The sequence below is a fragment of the Entelurus aequoreus genome, linkage group LG21 (assembly GCF_033978785.1).
Source record: "Entelurus aequoreus isolate RoL-2023_Sb linkage group LG21, RoL_Eaeq_v1.1, whole genome shotgun sequence".
NCBI classification, from domain to species: Eukaryota; Metazoa; Chordata; class Actinopteri; order Syngnathiformes; family Syngnathidae; genus Entelurus; species Entelurus aequoreus.
The window spans coordinates 34,604,833-34,629,904 of NC_084751.1; the positions used below are offsets into that span (position 1 = coordinate 34,604,833).

Here is a 25,072-nt window from a genome sequence, read left to right on the forward strand (position 1 = left end):
CCACGCCCACCAACTGGCGTGCAGCGCACAACGTGCTCAACACGTCAGACTGTTGTTACTCATCAGGCAATGGATCGTGATGGCGGCGGCAGTTTCAACACAGGGGCTCGGTGGTCGCAAACGTAGAGATGACATATGGGTGTATTTTAAATATAACCCAGCAGATAATAAAACAGAGTGTATTGTGAAGGAAGACGGTGACAAATGTGGCCACAAAATATGCGGAAAAAATACGACCAACCTTAAGCGGCACCTTAAGGCTCGCCACAAGGATATTTTTTCGAAGGTAAGTTACAAATGCTGTTAACATAATCGATAAATGTCATAGTAAGCTAATACATTAGTCCGTTTTCCACATACTCCTGGCGCAAATGGGCTGCTAACTTCAGGCTAAAGTTAGCTTTTGTTACGCTAACGTCAATTCATTATGTGTGTGTTACTTTAGCAGCATGTTTAGCCATGTTTACATTCAGTGACGGTGTGGTTATATCTTTGCGAGTACGTTCTGTCAGCACGTAACTTGATATGTTAAACAGGTCGAGTTACTGTTATACGTAGAGTCTGCTAGCTTTAGCCTAAAAGCCACAAGTGACGTTGTGCAGCCCCATTAAGGAATCAGGAATTAATTGATTATTTTATTACATGGTTTGCACAAATTAAAGAGAGTAGGGTTGTATGATATCTGTTGTAATTGCACTGGCAGACAGGGCCAAGTTGAGCATATGTGTTCCTCATCCATCACTCATATTTTGGGCATGTTTATGTTCATTTTACTAACAAATTCAGAAAAATAAAGCCACAATTGCTGAAGTAGAATGTTTTTGTTCTTTGGCTTTTTTGGAGTAATGAACTTTGATTCCACTGTTACCATTTTATCTGTGTGTAATACACAATCCTTGGATCAGAAATTTGCTGTTGGGTGGAAACCTTATATGTCTAAAAACATTCCTTTATTGTTATTATTTGTGAAAATAGCAATCTGCAAGCTTACAATGGGTTGCACTTATAGATCTGCTGCTATTTTCACAACTTATGTGTGACACTGCCCAACAGCAATCTCCAATACTTATTGACCTAAATTAATTTGTTAAAAGACTATACTTATATACTTATATTATACTTTTTATTCTTTTTTTTGGGACTAAAACTAGACTAAAACCTTTTTGACTTTTCATCGACTAAAATCCTTTTGAGTTTTCGTCGACTAAAACTGGACTAAAACTATCACATATAAAAGTGACTAAAACTAATAAGCATTTTAGTCCAAAAGACTAAGACTAAGACTAAATGTAAGATGGTTGTCAAAAACAACATTGATTTAATTTATATAGCACTTTTAAAAGGTAACATGAATTTTACCTTGGTATACTTGTTGAAATTCTGCAGAATTTCCCATCCCCAGTCTCTGTACTTAGGGTCTTTTGTAAACCTGTACATGTAAAAGAGACTTTCCACTGTTTCTGGTCTCAGCAAGTTGTGCGTGTCTGCAGGCTGAGACAGGAAAAACACACTGACATGTCACAAAAAGTTTATGACATTTTTTTTAAAGTGCCTGCCTTTCATTAGAAGCCTCACCTTAACGAAAATATCATGACCATCGACCGAATGCAGGTTGAAGTGTGCAATCTCTGGACTGAGTCCCGTTTCCATCTGTGTGTACATCTGGTGACAAGTCTCCATTAACTCTACAGCTAAATCCATGTGGTCTCCTGGAAGATCATAGTGGGCACCCAGTGCCAAGGTTCCTGGCAGAAAGCACACCAAGTGGTCCTGAAAAAAAGGAGAATCTGAATAGACATTAAAACTTATAGTCCAGGTAGTTATTGTGTATTAGTTTATTGCCTTTAGGCAATTAGAATCTAACTTATAGCTTCTTCACCATAAGTTTTTTTATTGTCACAACTCGGGGTGTCCCAATACAACTTTTTTACTTACGATATGATATCGATATTGGTGTTTTGAGTAATACGATATCAAAAGGAATCATACATACTTTTATGGTGTGGAAAAAAACAAACAAACAAACAACTAAGACTAACCTATTTATGATTAACAGTCTGCATTTGACTTAGGCCGTCTTTATGTTGAAGTGGAGAAGTCATTGTTTTTCAGTGACACCTAGTGGTCACAATAATTCATTAAATGGGGTCATATGACTTTTTTTTTACATTTTGAAACACTTTCTTTTTGTCTACATAACATGTAATGGTGTTTTTTGGTCAAAGTTTTGCATAGATTATGTTTTACAGACCATCTTCAAGCCGCTTTGAGACAGTCTCTTCAGAATGCGCTGTTTGGTGGGCGGTCTTATTTACGTGGCTCCACTTCAACAGCGTCTTCTCCCCGCCATCTTTGCTTTAGTTTTTAGCGCTTCCATAGCAAGTCTACTGACAGATATATGTCCGAACTATACGCTACTTTGTATTGGAAATGGCAACCGCGGAGGATGTATATGCATGTACAAGTCAGTCTGCCCCACAACAAAAATATAGAGAAAAAGGAGGAGCTTATTAACAACAGCGCCAGGCTACAATGGCAAACTTCAATGATACAGACACGTTTGTTACTGGATACTTTCTGATATGCTTTACATGCTAACAGACTTAGTCCTGTATGTATAGGTAATATGCAACTATAATTATTTGATACTTGTTTATATTGACTAATGCCATGTTTTAGAATATTGTTTATTTAGTAAACTATGTATTTCTAGCTTACATACTATTATTGAATTAGCTGTTGTGATAGCTCCTAGAAGCCCATAACATACCATGTTTATGGTAAATTTAAATACAAATTAAATCACTTATCTTTTAATGACTTTGAGCAGGTAATCCATGCTTTTATTTCATCACATTCAGACTACTGCAACTCACTCTATGTTGGAATGAACCAGCCTATAACTTACCATGTTTATGGTAAATAAAAAATACAAAATAAAATCACTTATCTTTAAATGACTTTGAGCGGATAATTCATGCTTTTATTTCATCACGTTTGGACTACTGCAAGTCACTATGTTGGAATGATCCAGACCTCAATCGCTCGATTGCAGTTAGTCCAAAATGCTGCTGCTCGCCTTTTAACTGGCACAAAAAAAACATGAGCACATTACCCCCATTTTAGCATCCCTTCACTGGCTCCCGGTTCATTATAGAATACATTTAAAACAAATATTGTCTGTTTTTAAATCTCTAAATGGATTAGCGCCACAATAAATGTCAGACCTTTTAAAAATGTACACCCCGACAAGGTCTCTGAGGTCAGCTGATCAGTTTCTTCTTGTCGTCCCAAAAACCCGTTTAAAATCCAGAGGGGATCGTGCATATTCTGCTGTGGCTCCAAAACTTTGGAATAACATCTCTTTTGCTATTTGGACGGCTCCCTCTTTAATGAGGTTTAAACCACGTCTTAAAACATATTGTTACTTCTTGGCTTTAACACCAGCATGAGAGTTGGTGATGTTCGTCTCTTTTCTTCTCTTCTCTGTATTTATTCTCTTTATAGTTTAAATGTTTTATACAATTGACTCTCCTTAGGTTTATCCTGCTTTTAAACGTATGGTTTAACTCCTCTGCAGCACTTTGTGAAACTTTTATTGTTTTTTTAAATGTGGTGTATAAATAAAGAAGATTAGATTGGATTGTGTGCTTATTCTGCAGTGGGTTTGTTTGTACAAACCAAACAAACCCACTGCAAAACTTATTGTATCGGAGCTTATATTGTAGATTTTACATGCAAGCCCAAATATCCCATACTTGTTTTGTTTTGCTGAAATCGGCCCAATATCAAAATAAATCGTTATCGAGACACCCCTAGTCGCAACATGCAATTTCAATTACATAATTCATTTTTCAAAAAGATAAGTACAATTTCCAGACAAGCAATGTAACATTTGAGTCTTGTTGTGAGCATCTGTACCATTTTGGGACTGAAGCGGTTATGGGAGAGTTCTCCAACAAATGTTAATTTGTGATGTGCAGTTTGTCTCACGAGGTGTTTTTTAACTCCATTGATTGCTTCAATGTAGTCCTCCAAGAGCCTGTAATAATTGAAACATACAAACATATAAAAATACAATACTGAAGGGAAATTACAAATACAATAGAAACCAACCCATGTATGATGACACCCCTCGGACTGGCGAAATTATGGCGGTTGTTGCCATAATCAAACGCAAAATAGCATTGCATGCACGTTCACATGAGGCTTTTGCCAGACACATATAGTGCATCCGGAAAGTATCTACAGCACTTCACCTTTTCCACATTTTGTTATGTTACAGCCTTATTCCTAAATGGAATAAATCATTGTTTGGCCTCCAAATTCTTCACACAATTCCCCATAATTACAATGTGAAAAAGTTTTAAAGCTTTTTGAAATTTATAAAAAAAAGAAAAAAAAAAGAAATCACATGTAATCACTTAAGTATTCACAGCTTTTGTTCACCTTTGGCAGCAGTTACAGCCTCAAGTCTTTCTGAATACAAAGCCACAAGCTTGGCACACCTATCTTTGGGCAGTTTCAACCATTCCTCTTTGCAGCACCTCTCAAGGTTGGATAGGAAGTGTCATTGCACAGCCATTCTCAGATTTTTCCAGAAATGTTCAATCAGATTCAAGTCTGGGCTCTGGGTGGGCCACTCAAGGACATTTACAGAGTTGTCTTGAAGCCATTCCTTTGATATTTTGGCTGTGTGCTTAGGGTCGTCGTCCTGCTAAAGGATGAACTGTCGCCTCATTCTGAGTTCAAGAGCGCTCTCGAGCATCTTTTTATCTAGGAAATCTCTGTACATTGCTGCATTCATATTTCCCTCCATCCTGACGAGTCTACCAGTTACTGCCGCTGAAAAACATCCCCACAGCATGATGCTGCCACCACCATGCTTTACTGTAGGGATGGTATTGGCCTGGTGATGAGTGGAGCCTGGTTTCCTCCAAACATGACGCCTGGCAATCACACCAAAGAGTTAACTATTTGTCTCATCAGACCAAAGAAAGTTGTGTCTCACGGTCTTAGAGTATTTCAAGTGCATTTTGGCAAACATTTTAATGAGGAATGGCTTCTGTCTGGCCACTCTACCATACAGGCTTGATTGGTGGTTTGCTGCATAGATGGTTGTCCTTGTGGAAGGTTCTCCTCTCTCCACAGAGGAATGCTGTAGCTCTGACAGAGTGACCATAGCATTCTTGGTCACCTCCCTGACTCAGGCCCTTCTCCCTCCATCGCTCAGTTTAGACGTCTGGCCAGCTCTAGGAAGAGTCCTGGTTGTTGCAAACTTCTTCCATTTACAGATAATGGAGGCCAGTGTGCTCATTGGGATTTTCAAGGCAGCAGATATATTTCAGTGCCTTGATTTCTCAGATTTGTGTCTCTAGACTAACCTGTCTTGAAGGTCTATAGACAATTATTCCTTCGACTTCATTCTAGGTTTGTGCTCTGCCATGCACTGTCAAGTGTGGGATCTTATATATAGACAGGTGTGTGCCTTTTCAAATCATGTCCAAACAAATTAATTTACCACAGGTGGACTCCAACTAAGAAGCTAGAGGAACATCATTTGAGCTTCATGGCAAAGGCTGTGAATACTTAGGTGCATGTGATATCTTGAGTTTTTTATTTTTAATACATTTGTAAACATTTTCACATTGTCATTATGGGGTTTTATTGTGTGTAGAAGTTTGAGGACAACAATTAATTTATTCCATTTTGAAATAAGGCTGTAACGTAACAAAATGTGGAAATAGGTATGCGCTTTGAATATTTTCTGAATGTGCTGAAAGCACAATAAATTAAATTTTTTTTTAAACCTACAGTTTTTTTTTCAATTTGTGTCTACCTTTATTTTGATTATTTTATTTGTGCAAGATATCTTATCATCCTATCTAAAAGCTATGGAAGTATTTTTGTTGTATGTCCTGACTTCAATGACAATAATGTTTTTTACATGCACAAATATTTTTTCGAACGCAAATGTGTGCACATTATAACTTCACACACGATCAAATGTTTTTATATTTTGCGAGGTGGATTTGAACCAAATCCTAAATTGTTGTTGAAAGGCTTCAACAACAATTTAGAAACTACTTCAAATCCACTGTTTGTGAAAAAACATGCCGACTTGCTCCCCAAATTCAGGTCTGTTACTGATGCCGATTGATTCCCAATACCAAAAGGTTGAGCGAATGGCTTAAAAATGGAGATTCATGTTGTGCATTGGCATCAATTGGTGGCTGGCTATGAATACATTAATTATGTGGTTGAAAGACCCAACCATCACCTAAAAGACTGCACCCCTCACTCAAGAGGGACAACTCATTTTCCCTGACACAACATTTTGTTCAAGACACTATAATTAAAGAATTATAGTAATGCAAATAAAATATATTAACAGCAGAACTACAATTCCTCATTTAAATTCTACATACGCGTCTTCCATCCTGCCTCCTTGGATCCACTGTTTGAGCAGGTATTCATAGTAGCTGTCCGCCCTCGCGCCTAGTGTGTAGATGCCTCTGTGAGAGAACTGGCCACTGTTGGTGTTGATGAACATGGGTATCAGACCATCGTGTTTGCCCGGCAGCTTGTGGACCTTCATCATCACCTCATCTACAACATCCTGAAAAGGGTTAGAAAAAGAGATGAGGTGTCATGAATGCACGACAAAGATGTTAAATTCGCATTTCAACCCAGCAGTACCGTCTACTAGGGATGTAGATCTCACAACAAATCACAACTCGGGTGGCAATTTGATTCAGAATCGATTCAAGATTCAAATAGATTCCTGCAATATATTATTTTTATCACTGAATTTCAGAACTCAAGTTTTAACAACCTTTGGCCACAAGATAGCACTGGATGTCTACATGTCACTAAAACATAGACATAGGCATCATGTAACTTTCCTTTTTATCTCACCAAGAGCAATATACAAACCATTAGGTCGAGCCAAATTTGCCTCTGTGTGTGAACCATGTCTGTGTACTAACGTTTCATTCATTCATTGTCTCGCTAGCTGCTATTTTGGGGAGGCTGTGCAGTACACTGCACTACTCGTCACTTCTAAGTGTTTCACTGTGAGAGTGTCTTCTCACTCTCGCTCGCAAGTATTGAAGAATCGACAAAGCAGGCTTCGTACCACAGCAAGTAAATTAATTGTGATGAGACCGAACTTTTCTGAAAAAAGATGCCAAAGCAACATACTGTATACCACAGCGTGGGGGAAGGCACTTTTCACTTTCAGCACAAACACACACACGGCCCCTTCCCTTCTCACTTTTGTGTCTTGCCACATTGGCCAAACGACAAGGTAGCCAGTAGATATTGTGAGGGCGTCAAAGGGACTTTTGCGTGTGTGTGCGTGTTGACAGAGCCGCACATACAAGACAATTCAGCTTGTTGTTGTTTTGCCTTTTTAATAAAGAGGTAATTAATCCATCACCGCCTTGATATGTTTGTTTGATATACAGTACTTTATAGCATTTCATACTGTGTTCAAAGTGTACCAACGCTGGTTTAAAATATGGACTTTAGTCGAGGCTGGAACCCAATATTCATATATAAATTGTTTCCTATGGAAATAAATGCTTCACTATACACACTTTTCTTTACGAACCCTGCTCAAAAACCAAATAAGTTTGTAAATGGAGGTTCCACTGTATATTGTTGTGTTACACATGTTTGCCATGCGGAAACACAAGGTGTCTTTATTCCAGCTACAACACCATGTTGATGTGAGTTTGGATTCAGTTCATTTCTTATCAAGAGAAAAATCTCGAAATGGCCAGATTCCAAAAGCAGACGGAGGAATTTAATTAGCAGCAAAGAAACACAAACAGCTACAAAAGGTCATTGCATTTGCTACTCTAATTAAGAACAGATGGGAACTGCACTTTTTTGGAATTGTGCCTATCGTTGATAACCATTATGAAAGACACAAGGACGGATGGATTAAAAAAAAAAGCATTCTAACTTAATAAAAGCTCCTCTATTTCACCCATGAAATCCAATAAATAACCATTCAAAAAGCGCCAACAATACTCCATTTGCATTTCGTGACTTGAATATTAACTAAGTATTAGTGATATTGTTATTAGAAGCGCTTACGCAGACAAACTATTTACAGCGGCGCCGTGTTCACGTGTGCCTATGTTTACATCATCGAGTGGTCTGCTGCCTTCTTGCTTCCTTGCTCCCTGTAAGTTTATTCTAGATCATAAATCATGCCTCTCACATGGACAGAAGAAGTCTGAGTAGGTATTTTGACAAGTTGGTACACTTTGACAGCCATTTAGGACCCGAAACTGACGAGGACGACACAAACAGAGGCTTGATCCCCCATGCCCTCCACCCCTTTTCTTTGTGAGGATTATGAGACATTCTTCATTTAAACGGGAATATATGAACATCCTAGCAGTCGGCATCCTAATGACAGCAGACCTTTTACAGTAAGTGATGTTTTATTATGTTTTTTGGCTCTAATAAAGTCTGCAGCAAGTAATAATCAGTAATGAAGAAAAAAAAAGGCAAATGTCGTGATGAGTTTTTTAAATGAATGCGCCGCATATGCTTAAAATTATCCATCCATCCATTTTCTACCGCTTGTCCCTTTCGGGGTTGCGGGGGGTGCTGGAGCCTATCTCAGCTGCATTCAGGCGGAAGGCGGGGTACAACCTGGACACAAAATACGTAAATATTAAATGTTATTAAAAATGTGCCTGTTACTACCTTACATATATACTTACAACATGTATATAAACCCTTAATGGAGGTGTTAGGATGTTTTTAAGGGCTTTATAGGCCGAATTGCATGGTTCCCATTGGCTCCATTGTAAGCAAACTTTGAATTGCATTTATTTACTATTTTGAATGAAAAAAAAACTGCTTTTATTTGATGATAGCCCTGTATCAAAATCGGCCCTTACAATCTGCACTACTGGGACAATAACAAAGTGGGTCCTGACATGGAGTTAGAAAGCGAGGTACAGTGATTTTATTTAACTTTATAATTATCAGCGTTAAAAGAGTAAATCTGTCATCATGTGTTTTTTAATTTTTTTTTACAGGTAATCAATGCATATCTGTTTGTCATAGTGCGCAAGCACAATAACAATAGTCCTGCAAAAGCCGTACTCATTTATTCCTTTGCAATGACTGCTATGTGGGGAAAAAAGGAGTCAAAGACTCAAAGTATACATTGCTATGATGTATTGTATGTTTTAGCTCAGATTTCGATACTTTATATTTGAAATTCCAAAGCTAAAAAGAAGGCAATGTACTGTAATGTATTGCCAATATAACTATTGTAAACATCGGTGTACATATGTCAATACGTATTATGCTTTGGATATGTGTATTTAATTTTAGATTAAACCTTTGGAGTATGAGGTCATTCTGGGAGTTGGTTGTGCTGGACACTCGTGGTAAAAAATTTACTAATGCACGACATAGCAAACATGGACTAATGCAATGTTTGCTGTAGAGTAAGGTAAGAAATAATGTCTAATCACCTTTTTTAAAACAATATTTGTAGGTCATGTATCCACAGGAAAAAAGATCCCTGTTTTTTTTATTTCGCTTGGGGAGTCCAAGGGAACCATTCAAAATTGTTTGGACACAACTACGAGGAAGATAGCTATTTTAAAACATGATGAAATGTATTACAACTAACACCTAAACAATGGCACATGAATAATATTAATCCATTTGCACAAGTGTTTTAATAGGTAAAAATACATTTTTAAATGACAAAGTAGAACAATATAACATTTTTAAATGATTCCTTTATTTCTACAGGGCCTTCAAAAGAAGGCTAACATTGTTCTAGGTGGACATATGGTACTGTACAACACCCACAGCAGTTTGACAGTACATCATTTGGTCTATTTGCATTGAAAGTAGGTTGATTTTGCAGAGCCATTTCCTCATTCTCATTCTGTAACAATATTGTCCTTTTTAACCCATGGTAAATAGTATGGCATGTTTTTGAGACATTTAAAACACTGCAATAATTTGTTTACATCAGATTAGAAACTCTACATGAGCATATTGTTTAAAATTACTATGAGGCGGCGCTATGGTTATGTTAAAATCTATTTTTCAGTTTGCAGAATGTCTCCTGAAAAAGGAAAATATTAGTTTTCCTGCCACAAAAGTTGTGATAAACAGACAGAGGCTGGACATTGCTTGTACCCGTCTGCTGGAAACTGGTAGGAGATATTTTGGTATTTCATAGACTCCACTAAAATCCAGTAGAACTGTTAGTCCTGGTAAATACTATCAAGTTAAACAATCCTGTTTTCTTCATTTGCAATAGAAAACCTGACAGACAAGTGTCACTTTGGTGGCCCACATGACTCATATGTGAGTTGGGTAACTCAAGCAACTCAGTGTTTTTTTAGACCTAAAATGGAACCCTGATGTACCTAGGGTTATTGTTTTATTTTATTACTGTTTAGCATCAACAACAATGTACGGTGTATTGAAATAAAAAAAATTTAAGCTAAGATTCTTTGTCTTTCAGATTCAGTGTAATGTTTGTTTGCGGTGGTTCCACAAAGAATGCCTTCAAGGTTCACCATCAGCAGAGGAAAGGTTTATTTGCATCAAGCCTAAATGTTTTTAGTAGAGCTGTCAAATGATTATGATTTTAAAATCACATGTTGGTGTTTTGATTAATGACAGGTGATTGCAAAACGGAAGTTAGCTTACACAGATACAATTTTATTCTGAGAATGACTTACACATTTTCATTATATCCTTACAATATTATTTGCTGTCTTTGATAATCTGTTTTTTGATATCTGCAACATCTTTTTGTACACCTTTGATCATCTGTTCCTGCAGATTGTCGACATTGCATTGTGTCTAATTTATACTGGTATGTAAAGTTCCTACTGACACTTTTAACTCCGGTTGCACCTCAGGTAACGGTGTATTGCCCCGTTGACGGCTTCTTGTTGTGCTCATGGAAGTGAAGCCGTTGGTGTTGTTGTACCATGTTAGCTTCTAACGTTCAGAGTTTACTCCACATTTGACTCACACAAATATTGAAAGATACAACACAAAACCTATGGGTTAAACATAATACACTTGCCATGTTTTTTACATCTATAATTAGCCATAATATTAAAAAAAAGTTACATATTTTACAGTATTTTGAACTAACTCATTAGCTTTCTGTCGTCCCATGGTCTTACCACCCTTTCTGGGTGGTGAGACTATTGACATCAGATGTGTAAGTGGGACAGTATTGAAAGTCAGACAGTTGCATCTGATGTGAGAGATGACATCAGATGTGTAAGTGGGGCAGTCATTGTTGCTAATAATTAAAGGCTCATAAAAGATTCCATAGGAACTGCTTGTGGTCATTTTTGATCCCACTTCTGAAAGAATGGGTAGTGTTATAAAAACTGCAATTCCTTAATACTATTGAACAAATACATAAAAATGCAAATGGGCTCATGTCACAAACATGTTTTATGAGGTATACCTGGAATATAAAAATATTACAACTCTTTGTTTTAAAGATTTTGAAGAATAACAACCCACTTATTGCAAAAAACACATTGATTTAATTGGGGTCATCTTTGACCCCACTCGTGGAAGAGTGTAGGTATTAGTAGGTTGTGCATCTAAGGTTCCCCAGTCTTTAAAGCAAGGCAATATGTGTCATTTTACAACTGGTGTATGCACGTTACGTTATGACGTCATCCCCACCCGAGAGAACTGGTTGGAGAATTGCTTGACAAAATGGCAAGCGATTCCAAGGAACTGATACACTGGGAACCGGTTCTGAACATGAACCGGTTTTCGAATCCCATCCCTAATAAAGACTTGGATTAGATCTAGGAATAGGTACTGAATCCAGTACTTTTTCGAGACTGACCATATCCCGCCGGTCCTAATGGGCACCGATTCACGTAAAAGCCAACAGTGCCATGTTTCTGTACCTGGGTTGCGCTTGACATTACGCCCGTTGCCAGCTGCCAACTCAGCTGGCTCTTTGCACTTCGACACTTGGCGAATACTTCAGCAGCACTGAGAGCAGACTCAGCCAAATTAACTCTAGGTAATGTTGTAATTTTCAATGCCAACTAAGAAATTGATTAAAAAAACACTCCAATGTCAGTTAAGTAAGGCTCCACTTTTCCACAAATGCGCGAGGTTGATGCTAATACGCATTGGCTTTGCTATTGACATCCTACTGATTAGCATTGGCGATTTTAACTTTTTAATTTCAACAGCTTCTACTTTGTTAATGAAAACTACAACTAAGATTCAAGTTAAAATCAAACAGCTGGTGCATAATTAGTACAATACTTATAGTATTAACACTTTGTAGGGTGCAATAGACAGCAAAGACTGAAATTACCAACACACCATCTTAATGTCTTGGACTTGCAATTGCAACTAATACCTGCAAATTATACTCAGAAATGTTATAATGAAAAGGCTATAGCAACATGGCAGCATTTACTATAATCAGCTAATTTTCAAATGTTTGAATAAAAAAAAAAGTTTTATCATCAAAAACAATTGATATTTATTAACACACACAGAAGTACCAAACATTTGTAGCGTTGAGTACAGGTTTTGATTGATTGATTGAGACTTTTATTAGTAGGTTGCACAGTGAAGTACATATTCCGTACAATTGACCACTAAATGGTAACACCCGAATAAGTTGTTCAACTTGTTTAAGTCGGGGTCCACTTAAATTGATTCATGATACAGATATATACTATCATATATACTATCATCATAATACAGTCATCACACAAGATAATCACATTGAATTATTTACATTATTTACAATCAGGGGTGTGGAGGGGGTGGGGGGTAGGATATGGACAGCAAGTAGTGGACATATAGAGAGAGAGAGAGAGAGAGAGAGAGAGAGAGAGAGCGAGAGAAGGCATAATAAAAAGTATCTGCATTTGATTGTTTACATTTGATTATTAGCAATCCGGGGAGGGTGTTAGTTTAGGGTTGTAGCTGCCTGGAGGTGAACTTTTAGTGCGGTTTTGAAGGAGGATAGAGATGCCCTTTCTTTTATACCTGTTGGGAGCGCATTCCACATTGATGTGGCATAGAAAGAGAATGAGTTAAGACCTTTGTTAGTTCGGAATCTGGGTTTAACGTGGTTAGTGGAGCATCCCCTGGTGTTGTGGTTATGGCGGTCATTTACGTTAAAGGCCTACTGAAATGAATTTTTTTTATTTAAACGGGGATAGCAGATCTATTCTATGTGTCATACTTGATCATTTCGCGATATTGCCATATTTTTGCTGAAAGGATTTAGTATAGAACAACGACGATAAAGATTGCAACTTTTGGTATCTGATAAAAAAAAGGCTTGCACCTACCGGAAGTAGCGTGACGTAGTCAGTTGAACATATACGCAAAGTTCCCTATTGTTTACAATGATGGCCGCATGAAGTGAGAGAGATTCGGACCGAGAAAGCGACAATTTCCCCATTAATTTGAGCGAGGATGAAAGATTTGTGGATGAGTAAAATGCAAGTGAAGGACTAGTGGGGAGTTGAAGCTATTCAGATAGGGAAGATGCTGTGAGAGCCGGGGGTGACCTGATATTCAGCTGGGAATGACTACAACAGTAAATAAACACAAGACATATATATACTCTATTAGCCACAACACAACCAGGCTTATATTTAATATGCCACAAATTAATCCTGCATAAAAACACCTGCGTGTTTGTTATGCTAGCTCCTAGCTCCTCTGCTAGCTCCTAGCTCCATAGAACACGCCAATACAATTCAAACACCTGATCAACACACACAATCACTCAGCCCAAAAGACCGTTTACCTAACCCAAGGTTCATAAAGCTTATATATTTTTAAAAAGTTACGTACGTGACGCGCACATACGGTCAAGTTATCGAATGTTTAGCAGCCAAGGCTGCATACTCACGGTACCTGATATTCAGCTGGGAATGACTACAACAGTAAATAAACACAAGACATATATATACTCTATTAGCCACAACACAACCAGGCTTATATTTAATATGCCACAAATTAATCCTGCATAATAACACCTGCGTGTTTGTTATGCTAGCTCCTAGCTCCTCTGCTAGCTCCTAGCTCCATAGAACACGCCAATACAATTCAAACACCCGATCAACACACACAATCACTCAGCCCAAAAGACCGTTCACCTAACCCAAGGTTCATAAAGCTTATATATTTTTTAAAAGTTACGTACGTGACGCGCACGTACGGTACGGTACGTGTTATGCTAGCTCCTAGCTCCTCTGCTAGCTCCTAGCTCCATAGAACACGCCAATACAATTCAAACACATGATCAACACACACAATCACTCAGCCCAAAAGACCGTTCACCTAACCCAAGGTTCATAAAGCTTATATATTTAAAAAAAGTTACGTACATACGCAAAAAAAAGCCAAAGCTGCATACTCACAGTAGCACGTCTGCGTCTTTGTCATCCAAATCAAAGTAATCCTGGTAAGAGTCTGTGTTGTCCCAGTTCTCTACAGGCGTCTGTGTATCCAAATCAAAAGTCCTCCTGGTTAGAGTCTCTGTTATCCGAGTTCTTCCATCTTGACTGCATCTTTCGGGAATGTAAACAAAGAAGCGCCGGCTGTGTACTGTTGTGGCTGACTACGTTCGAAAAATACGTCCATTTCGCACCGACAACTTTCTTCTTTGCTTGCTCGGCTTCCTTCTCCATAGTGCAATGAACATGATTGAAACAGATTCACGAACACAGATGTCCAGAATACTGTGGAATTATGAAATGAAAACAGAGCTTTTTCGTATCGGCTTCAATGTGGAAGGCATACCCGTGTTCGTCGGGCTACGTCACACGCATACGTCATCCTCAGAGGCGTTTCGAACCGGAAGTTTAGCGGCAAATTTAAAATGTCACTTTATAAGTTAACCCGGCCGTATTGGCATGTGTTATAATGTTAAGATTTCATCATTGATATATAAACTATCAGACTGCGTGGTCGGTAGTAGTGGGTTTCAGTAGGCCTTTAAGGAAGTAGTTTGACATGTACTTCGGTATCAGGGTGGTGTAGTGGATTTTATAGACTATGCTCAGTGCAAGTTGTTTAACTCTGTCCTCCACCTCGAGCCAGCCCACTTTAGAGAAGTTGGTAGGAGTGAGGTGGGATCTGGGGTGGAGGTCTAGAAGTAACCTGACTAGCTTGTTCTGAGATGTTTGCAGTTTAGATTTGAGGGTTTTGGAGGTGCATGCGTAATCGAAAAAGGGTTGAACGAGAGTTCCCGCCAGAATCCTCAAAGTGCTTTTGTTGACCAGAGAAGAGATTCTGTAGAGAAATCTCGTTCGTTGGTTAACCTTTCTGATTACCTTGGTTGCCATTTTATCACAGGAAAGGTTAGCCTCTAGAATGGAACCTATGTAGGTGACCTCATCTTTCCTGGTGATAACAATGTCACCCACTTTTATGGTGAAGTCATCGACTTTCTTAAGGTTGATGTGGGACCCAAACAGGATGGATTCTGTTTTACCCAAGTGTATGGATAGCTTGTTGTCAGCGAGCCAGGTGCAAGTTCTACACAGCTCAGCACTGAGGATTTTCTCCACCTGTGACTTGTCCTTGCCGGATACCAGCAGTGCAGAGTCATCCGCAAACAAAAACAATTCACAGTCGCATGCCGATGACATGTCATTTATGTATATTAGGAACAGTAAAGGTCCCAATATACTGCCTTGGGGGACTCCACAGCTCACCGAGAGGGGGGGGGGACACAGTGCCGCTCACCTCTACCACCTGCTCCCTCCCCTCCAAGTAAGACTGCATCCAGCTCCATGAGGTTTTGTTGAATCCGATTGCTCTGAGCTTATCCAACAGTATAGCGTGGTTAACGGTGTCAAAGGCCTTCTGAAGGTCCAGCATGACCATGCCGCAGTATTTGCCCGCGTCCACCTCATGTTTGATGTGGTCGGTCAGATAGAGAAGACATGTGTCAGTGGAGTGGTTAGTTCTGAAGCCGGATTGGAATTTGTACATGAGTTTATTAGTGGCAAGGTAACTATCGACCTGTTCATAAACTATTTTCTCCAGGTACCGGAAATCCATACCTAATCGGTTCAAATGTGAACGGTGCCCATCCCTAATTTGATCACATACACACTACAACACATTTGACCTCTGACCTTGTACAGTGGTTCCTGTGTGAGGCGGCTCAGCTCTCTAAATTCCAGCTGAATGCTTGTGACCTCAGCCATGGAGCTGTCAGATGTCCATCGAGGGGGGTGGGCCGTTCCTTTACCGATGTTGACGTCAGAGAACGGGATCTTTGAGGGCGTTTTGAAGGCAGGCATTAACCTGGATCCGAGGTCTTTCTGTAAGTGTCAACATAAAACTGAATTGTTGAATGAAACCTAACATCAGCATCAGAAATCACTGTTTAACATACATGTGCAACTCCAGCATTAGTGCCACAAAGATGAATTAGATGCTGGTTGTGCGAGGACTTACAGCTTTATCAAGGAACAGCTGGTCTCCAGATAGGTGATATGTGCTCAGCAGCCCCCCAAGGACACGTATGGTTGTCTCAAACAGATTTACATCCACATTTTGGTTGAAGGAGAGCTCCTTCTCTACCCATTGCCTTGCCTCTGCAAATTCTGTGGCAATAAACACAAAACACTATCAACCTCTACAGCCAGAGACCAGGAGCGTTGCTATAATATAATTATATTATACAAGCGCCCCCCGCGACCCCGAAGGGAATAAGCGGTAGAAAATGGATGGATGGATGGAAATATAATTGGTGTGATTGTGACATTGCAAAATTCTGGAGGTACTGATCAATGCCAGTAAAGAATGCAGGACAATATGCTCTTTCATTAAATGGCAAAAGGTACATAATTAACTAGTGTATCCACCTGTGAGATAAGTGTTGCATACTTGGTGATGTGCCATGACAATTTCCTGATGTGAAATGTGTGCGTTGGCTCAATAAAGGTTGGGAATCACCGGTGGTCTCGGACATACTGTACCTTCTTTTAAACCCATGATCCACATAGTGTCCAAGGAATCGATGAGGGTCAAGCCCAGCCCAAACCATTCGCCAAAAGACTTTGAGATAGGCTTAAGTTCATCATGACCCCAGGCGTAGTCCTTGTAGCCCTTCCATGCATGTCTGAAAGAATCCCGCACAGCTTCCAGTCTATCTACGTTAGTTACAGCTGAAGCTACAAACACAAAACCACAGGATATTGGAAATGAGGAAAGAACAAATGTCATAGTTTAATTTTCAGCTTTATGTATCAGCGCCATCATTATTTGTCCAATGGTGTCTGATAGAGATGCTGTCCAGATTAGTGCTGAATGATTACGGCAAAAATACCGTAATTTCCGGACTATAAACCGCACCTGACTATAAGCCGCACCTGCTAAATTTAGGGGAAAATACAGATTGCTCCATACATAAGCCGCACCCGACTATAAGCCGCAGGGTTTTGATGTGTAATTACCGTAGTATATAAGGGTTCCTGCTACCACGGAGGGGATTGTCGGGACAGAGATGACTGTTTGGGAACGCAAAGCGTCCCATTTATTAACAATAAATCTTTCAATCATTCAATCAAACTTTCACATCTTTGACATGGCGAACAGCATTCGTGCAGAGTACAAATAATACAACGGTGCAAAGTAATACAAAGTGCTCGCCTGTACGTTATCAAAATAACCAGCCTACCGGTATATGAAAAGTCAGTCTTTAATCATTGTGTCATCGTCTTCCTCCTGCGTACTAAAACCACCGAAATCCTCTTCGTCGGTGTCGGAGAAGAACAGGCCGTAAATAAGCCGCACCCTTGTATAAGCCGCAGGGACCAGAACGAGGGGAAAAAGTAGCGGCTTATAGTCCGGAAATTACGGTAGTACCGTAATCATGATTATTTTGAATTATATTGAAATCCCAATTAATAAAACACTTATTCATTAACTTGAAAACACAAGTATATATTGGACCACCAAAACTCAACTTTGAATTCAAAAGAACAACCTGATATAAATTAGAATGAAAAAACAAGTAAAATAATAACAATAAATAAAATAACAATAGCAATATGATGAATAAGATAACAATAACATTCAGTTTTTCGTTTACATTTTTTAAAAATCTTTATTTTTATTTTTTTACTTTTTTCACTTATTTTACCACCATAGAGTTTATGCTTTTCTGTGTCATAATTAAAATCTAATAAGATATTTGCTATCAAATGCAAAAATCCTCACATTTAATGGTGCAATACATCTTTAGACAAGTTTGACCAGTATTTTAAATCAAAGCATAATATTTTTGCAAAAGTTTCAATAAGTACATTTAATTATTATTTTTGCATAAGGGACTTTTTTGAAACCTTTATTTTGTTAGCGCAATCAGACTATATTTTGCGCACAGCGCTGTTATTGTCATGGAAATGTGCTGTTGTCCTCAGCTTAACGAGACAACTTGAGGCTGAGTAATAAAAACAAAAACTAGAGCCTTTCATGTTGCGACTCCTGTCCTATTTGTACATTGATCTTACATCAATGATGTCGTTAACAACAACACAAGCAGAATATATGTTTTGTGGGTGTATGTATTGTTCTCGCTAACTTTATCTTTGTAGTTCAGTCGGTGTTTCAATTGGCCCTCTAGAAGTTCTTTTAATGAATGATGAATGAGTGGTCCCGGACATATTACCTTCCCTAACAAATGTTATTTTTCCTCACAAAGACAGCATGAATATCCTTTTCAGTGATATTCTGCGTTTAACAGTGGATTACGCTTGATTGGCCAATTAGGTGATTCTGGCCGCGGTTACGTCATTGCTGAAGTGATATGGCCTTACTTTATTGTTGAGTTTAGTGATTATTGATTAGACATACTAGCGCTGTGTCAAAAGAAAATTAGCAACTATGGTGACACCCCAAACTTCTAATCGAAATTGTCTCTTTTTCACTCATATGCTCACTCATACCTTTCACAGTTACAAGCTCAGGAAGTTTTTTTTTAAATTATATAATTTTTTTAATGATCGTGAGAAGCCAAAATTGAAACCAAGATCAAAATTTGGATAATTGTCCAGTTGTTGAAATACATAAAGTACATATTTAGAATAATTTCCATAAAAATCCATACTTATTCCCTGTAACTGACAGGCAATCGATTCTGAACGTACATCCTGTGGTACATGTGTAACTGTTTAACGACTATGTTCAAGTCAGAGCCCTTGTTCTCATACAGGCTTCTGTTGAGTCTCTAATGTAAAAGTAGTGACCCGAGAACCCTTTTGTTAACTGTTGTAAAAACAATACTAAGTATAATATCAGTACAGAAATGAGAAGGAGAAAATGTTTTATATCAAAACAATCAACGTGTCCTACTGCTACTTAGCTGCTGTCGTACCGTATTTTTCGAACTATTAGGCACAGATAAAATCGACAGGGCATCTTGTAACGCGATGCACCTAATGTACAGATTAATTCTGGTTGTGCTTGCCGACCGCGAAGCAATTTTATTTGGTACATGGTGTAATGATAGGTATAATAAGTGTGATCGGTAGATGGCATTCAGGCATAAAAGATACGTGTGGACTGCAAGTTGACACTAGCAAGCAAGCCCAAAATGTTGATGTTTTATTGAGAATATAGAACATTACACACTGTGCTCAAAACTCTGTCAAAATGTTTTAGTACAACTTTGGTGAACTATGATGCTTGATGGATTGTCACCGCATTACGGCTAATGTCGTTACGCATTGTTTCAATGATGTGTATTTGGGATTTGCACAAGTCTCAAAAATGTGCATAGTCCGCGCTGCAGTCAATAAGCTCTTTCTTTTTCTCTATCCTCTTGTTGTGGGGCATTATTTCCTCCGCTGTTGCAATTTCTAATACAAAATAGCCTACAGTGCTAACTTCTATCTGTCAGTAGACACGCTATTGAAACTCTAAAAACTACTGGTACAAAAAAGATGAAGGGGAGAAGACGCTGTCGAAGTAGACCCATGTAAATAAAACCGCCCACAAAATATGAAAAAAAAAGAATCATAATATGACCCCTTTAATGCGCCTTATAATCCGGTATAATTCCTTTTGTATGAATATGGACCTAAATAGACACACTAAGCAAAGCAACTTATGTCCAAATAATACGGTACTGTTGGCTACGGCAAGCTGTGGTAAGAAATCCAAATTGACGTTCAGTACTCACCAGTACCTGGAGCAGTATTAGCTGGAATGTCTGGTACCAGGTGGGCAGCATTGTCCTTCTCATTAACAGAGGGTGGGGGCTCAGTAACCTGAACCGCTTCAATTATTGCACCTCGCCAGCTGAATGAATGACAAAAATAAATGTGAGAAATATAACTATTTTAATTGTTATCAGAGAAATGCAGTACACAAGTGTCTGAAAAAAGTATTTAAAGGAAAGAAAAACATACCTGACCACCTTTTCTTGTTTCTGCCCATTGTCCCTTTCTTCATCTTGTTCTGGTCTTGGCATGACAAACGTGTCTGAAACATTCCTATTCTTCTGAAGGCTTGGTGGACCCCTCTTGTTTGGAAATAACTTTTTCTGTAATGTGTAAAGCATAAATGGTTTTAATGACTTTATTCTGGTAGCTATTCTGCTTGGCCTCCACATGATGCAGTCTTTGCTGGCCGCAACTTGTCTGTCGTCTATCTTATCTTAAATAATGCAGCTTAATGTCCGATTTGTATTCCTGATTTCAAAACATGCTTTAGTCCTACGGAAATATACACGCACATAGACACACAAGTATGAATTTTGCCCAAGTCTTCCTTAAGCCATTATAAGTGTAAACTTGATAGTAAAAAATGTATATTTTGATGAAGTTAGCCATGACATATTCAACCATTTGTTGCCCCTGGTGTGTGGGTCACAATGACAAAAGTGTAGTAAAGTGAAGTAAAGCCACAAAATATGAGCCACTAGTTTGAGACCCCTGATCCCTTTAATTCCAATTATTGTAAAACCTACAGTGCAGGTTTTAAATTACAAATACTTGGGTTTTATTCTTGAACTAAAGCTTTCATTTAAAACCCATATAAAACCAAACTTGGCCTCTAAAGTAAGGGCAATTCTTTTTTTTTTACCATAAATGAACCTGCTTCTCTTTCAGGGTCAGAAAGAAATTGGTAACAGCAATTTCCTTGGCCATAATTGACTATTTAGACAGGCTTTGTTTGAGTACTTTGTCCAAACGTCTCCAGTCATTGGACAATGCTTTTCTCTTGGCTCTGAAGTTCGTTATTAGCGGTCGTCTCACCCACCATTGTAAAATGTATTTGAAATCAGACTTGCTTTTATTGAGTGCACACAGATACACACAAAGGCTATAGCTAATTTATAAGGCTCTTTTAAGTTTAATTAAAACAAAACAAAAAACAAACAGGTGCTATCTGTTACGTTCCACAGCACTATTCATGATCGATCTGTTTCTCAAGTATGCAATAAATTTGGAAAAAAAAATTTAAACTTTGCTTCCCCTTCAGCATGTAATACTCTACAGCAGGTAAGCCCAAACTTTTTTTTAGCAGGCGAGCTACTTAAATTTATTGAAAACAGACAGGATTCACAGTACTGCTGATAAGTTTCACAACTTAAAAATTTACATTGTGGAGGTAAAAAGTCCTCTCTCTCCATTAAAGTGGTTGGATTTTAGCTTCTTATTTGTCCAGCTTCCATACTCCTTTTAATACTCTTTACAATAAACACATTGAAGGCTAAAACTCCGTAGCTTGCTAGCTTATGTGCACTAGTTTTCTGAGATCCTTATTTTGTTAACGTAGTTAGGATGGAGCAGCACTTTTATTGTGAAGACAGGAACTGTGCCGTTGGTCTTTATATTTTTGATGGGAAGTGTTTGGCAAGAGTTTTGAGAGAATGGGTTGCCCCATTGGTGATGTCAGCGGATATCCCCATTTATGGTAGAGATTTACCCGAAGAGCGTTATGCAAGTCCACCATTGTAGTTCGACGTAGGTATTAAGTTCCTTCTTTTTCTCGATCCTCTTGTTGTGGGTCAGACTGGCTCATACGAGCAAATGCATCCTCCGCTGTTGCCATTTCTAATATAAAATAGTAGTGTCTATTTCTAACTTATGTCTGTCAGTAGACTTGATATGCAAGCGGTAAAAACTACAACATGGCTGACAGGAAGACGACACAGTCAAAGTTGAGGCACTTAGCTAAGACCGCATCTTAAAAAGACGGCCAGAAAGCGGCTTGAAGATGGTCTGTAAAACCTAATCTATGCAAAACTTTGACCAAGGAACAATTACATGTTATGTATACAACAAGGAAGTGTTTAAATGTAGAAAAGAAAGCATAATATTACCCTTTTAAATTATTTTTGTGAATTTGAAGTGATTGCTGGTTAAAAGTTTAATACATGACTTACAATTACATGTTATGTATACCACAAGGAAGTGTTTAAATGTAGAAAAGAAAGCATAATATTACCCTTTTAAATTATTTTTGTGAATTTGAAGTGATTGCTAGTTAAAAGTTTAATACATGACTTACAACTACTTTTTTGAAAAAACTAATGTCTAGCAGATACAAACAAGATGAAACTCTAAACAATGCAACAAATAGATGCAAATGTTCTGGGAATTAATGACAAAAACAATGCTCACAATAATGGGAGGTTTCTGAAAAACTGGCATGTTGGGTCTTTGAAGCTCTGAAACAGAATCTGGACCTACAACTGGACCAAGATTCGGTCCCACCACCGGAGCTGGTGCTTTCTCGTTTGGCCCAAACACAGAGTTAATACCAGGAAATGGAGGCTTCCACTCATTTTCATTCATCTCCAGCCAGTCTTCCTTGCTGGATAACTCTAAAGACAGAGCAGAATAAAACATACCAACAGTGTCAACACAATGACGTTTGTAAATTCCACTGAATATAGACGCTCTACTTATATGGGATTACAATCCCATGACATGCAGATTTAGGCTACATCCAAAGGCTACTGTATGATGCAAATTTCTAATTTTTTTTAAATCAAATGTTATCTTTTTGTGTACGGTAGTTAATAACATTACTATACTGTGCTATAAATGCTATGGCATTGCGCTATTACTATAAATGCTATGGCAGTTTGTGGGTCACATTTTGCAACATATGTATTGAGAGTGTAGGTGAGGAGTGATTAAAGGAACGGTGGGACATTACTATTTACTCTAAACTATTATTAATCTACTTGGGAATTTACTGTCAATATCTGTTTACTTTCTGTTGTAACATGGTTCTATGTACACTTCTGTTCAAATGAAATACGCATCTATTCTTCTGTTGTTCGATACTTTACATTAGTTTTGGGCTGATATAGATACAGTACTTAAAATGTTCTAGATCGTTGAACGATTACATTTTTGTTTGCAGTCATAATCAGACAAAACACAGGGTGGCGGTGTAATAATATCATATTACCTTCTATTACATACACAATTTTGAGCAAAATAAAGTGGATAACGCAAAATAGTACACATAAACAAACACTAATGTTCACTCGGACTGAAATAATTTGTTTTTAGTCCCTAAAGTCCTCCTATGTCCAGGGACTTATTTCCTGAGTTTGTAAACAGCAACAAAAATGACGAAAAACTATTTTGTGATAATAACAATATAAATCTAATAACTGTAGTATCGACCATATACATTTTTATTGTCGATATTAGTATCAATTCACCAATTCTTGTTTGTTTGCATTTAAAAGCTCTAGCTTTGCGCTGTGGAGGGGACTTTAGCTTGCTAGCGAGGACGCTACATTGCGCTGAGAACGCGGTTGCTCACCTGTCGCTGTCAAATTTGCCGGACACAGCTAGAACATCACATACATCAACATACATTATCCCGTTATGACAATAGTAATTAAAGCTCTATCAGCTGCCAAATTTATTCAAGGGATCAATTATCTTTATTGCCATACAAGCACATTTGAGACACATGAGATGGCACGCAAGTTAGTACCTGAGATCCCTGATTTAGCCGAAGAAATACTATAAGAACAATATAATGTACATATATAATAAAATAAACAGAAAAAAGAATAGATTGTGATGGGAACAAATTAACACAAAGTAAAATCAATGACAGAAAACCAAACCAAACAAAAGCCTAGTTGGGACACGTGCAAGTCTTTGATCATTCATAATGTATATCATCTATATCACGTAGGGATGTAACAATATGAACATTTCATATCACAATTATTGTGACCAAAATTATCACGGTTATCATTATTATTGTGGTATTGCTGCCTGTGCTGAAAAAGTACTTAACACACACTGAAATCTTTTGACCAAGAAAACCCACTATTTTGCCCGTTTGGAGTTTCTTATGCTTCCCTGATAGTGTTTTAGTTTCAGTGTTTTATCTGTTTTCATAGCTGAGCTTTTATTTTTTTTAATATTGGCTTGCACTGTGGCACTTTAATATGTATTTGGATTAAAGAGTGCATAACAAATAAAATATATTATTATTATTTATGGTGGGCGTTGTGCCGTCCTACGGCTCTACTCTGTTCAGCAGCCCTTGAACGCACCGTAGAAAAACAACCTCAGTCTCGTATAGAACAATCTTTCTCTGTGTTTAGAGAGCACAGCTTGTAGGTTCAATGTGCACAATTGAATAGCTTATTTGCTCAGACGACAATGTATTTATATAAGTTTAGTTTGGGGTATGTTTCTTAATAGGGAAAAATATGTTAGCATTTAAACTAGCGAGCTGGTGCCAATCAGCTCGGGATTTTAATAAAGTCCAGTTATCAGTCACGGATTTTCAATAATTTCAATTCAAAACCGTAATAATAACCATTGGGAATTTTACTGCGGTTATCATTACAGTTTATCGTTACAATCCTATTATCACGTAACCCCAATTGACACCAGCTCGGGAGTTTAATAAAGTCCAGTTATCAGTCACGGATTTTCGATAATTTCAATTCAAAACGGTAATAATAACCATTGGGAATTTTACTGCGGTTATCATTACAGTTTATCGTTACAATCCTATTATCACGTAACCC

At 38.0% G+C, this 25,072-nt stretch overlaps 1 protein-coding gene across 2 annotated transcripts in view; it reads right to left on the minus strand.

Moving 5' to 3' along the window:
* Positions 1-25,072, minus strand: part of man1b1a (mannosidase, alpha, class 1B, member 1a) — a 41,854-nt gene that overhangs the window by 5,550 nt on the left and 11,232 nt on the right. For both annotated transcript variants that reach the window (XM_062031558.1, XM_062031557.1), the window contains exons 4-13: positions 22,677-22,879; positions 20,457-20,590; positions 20,228-20,346; positions 17,022-17,216; positions 16,498-16,646; positions 16,173-16,361; positions 6,429-6,619; positions 3,922-4,042; positions 1,576-1,770; positions 1,360-1,491 (exon numbers count right to left, since the gene is read on the minus strand). In XM_062031558.1, the coding sequence (XP_061887542.1) occupies positions 1,360-1,491; positions 1,576-1,770; positions 3,922-4,042; positions 6,429-6,619; positions 16,173-16,361; positions 16,498-16,646; positions 17,022-17,216; positions 20,228-20,346; positions 20,457-20,590; positions 22,677-22,879 (1,628 nt within the window). The remainder of the gene's footprint in view (positions 1-1,359; positions 1,492-1,575; positions 1,771-3,921; positions 4,043-6,428; positions 6,620-16,172; positions 16,362-16,497; positions 16,647-17,021; positions 17,217-20,227; positions 20,347-20,456; positions 20,591-22,676; positions 22,880-25,072) is intronic.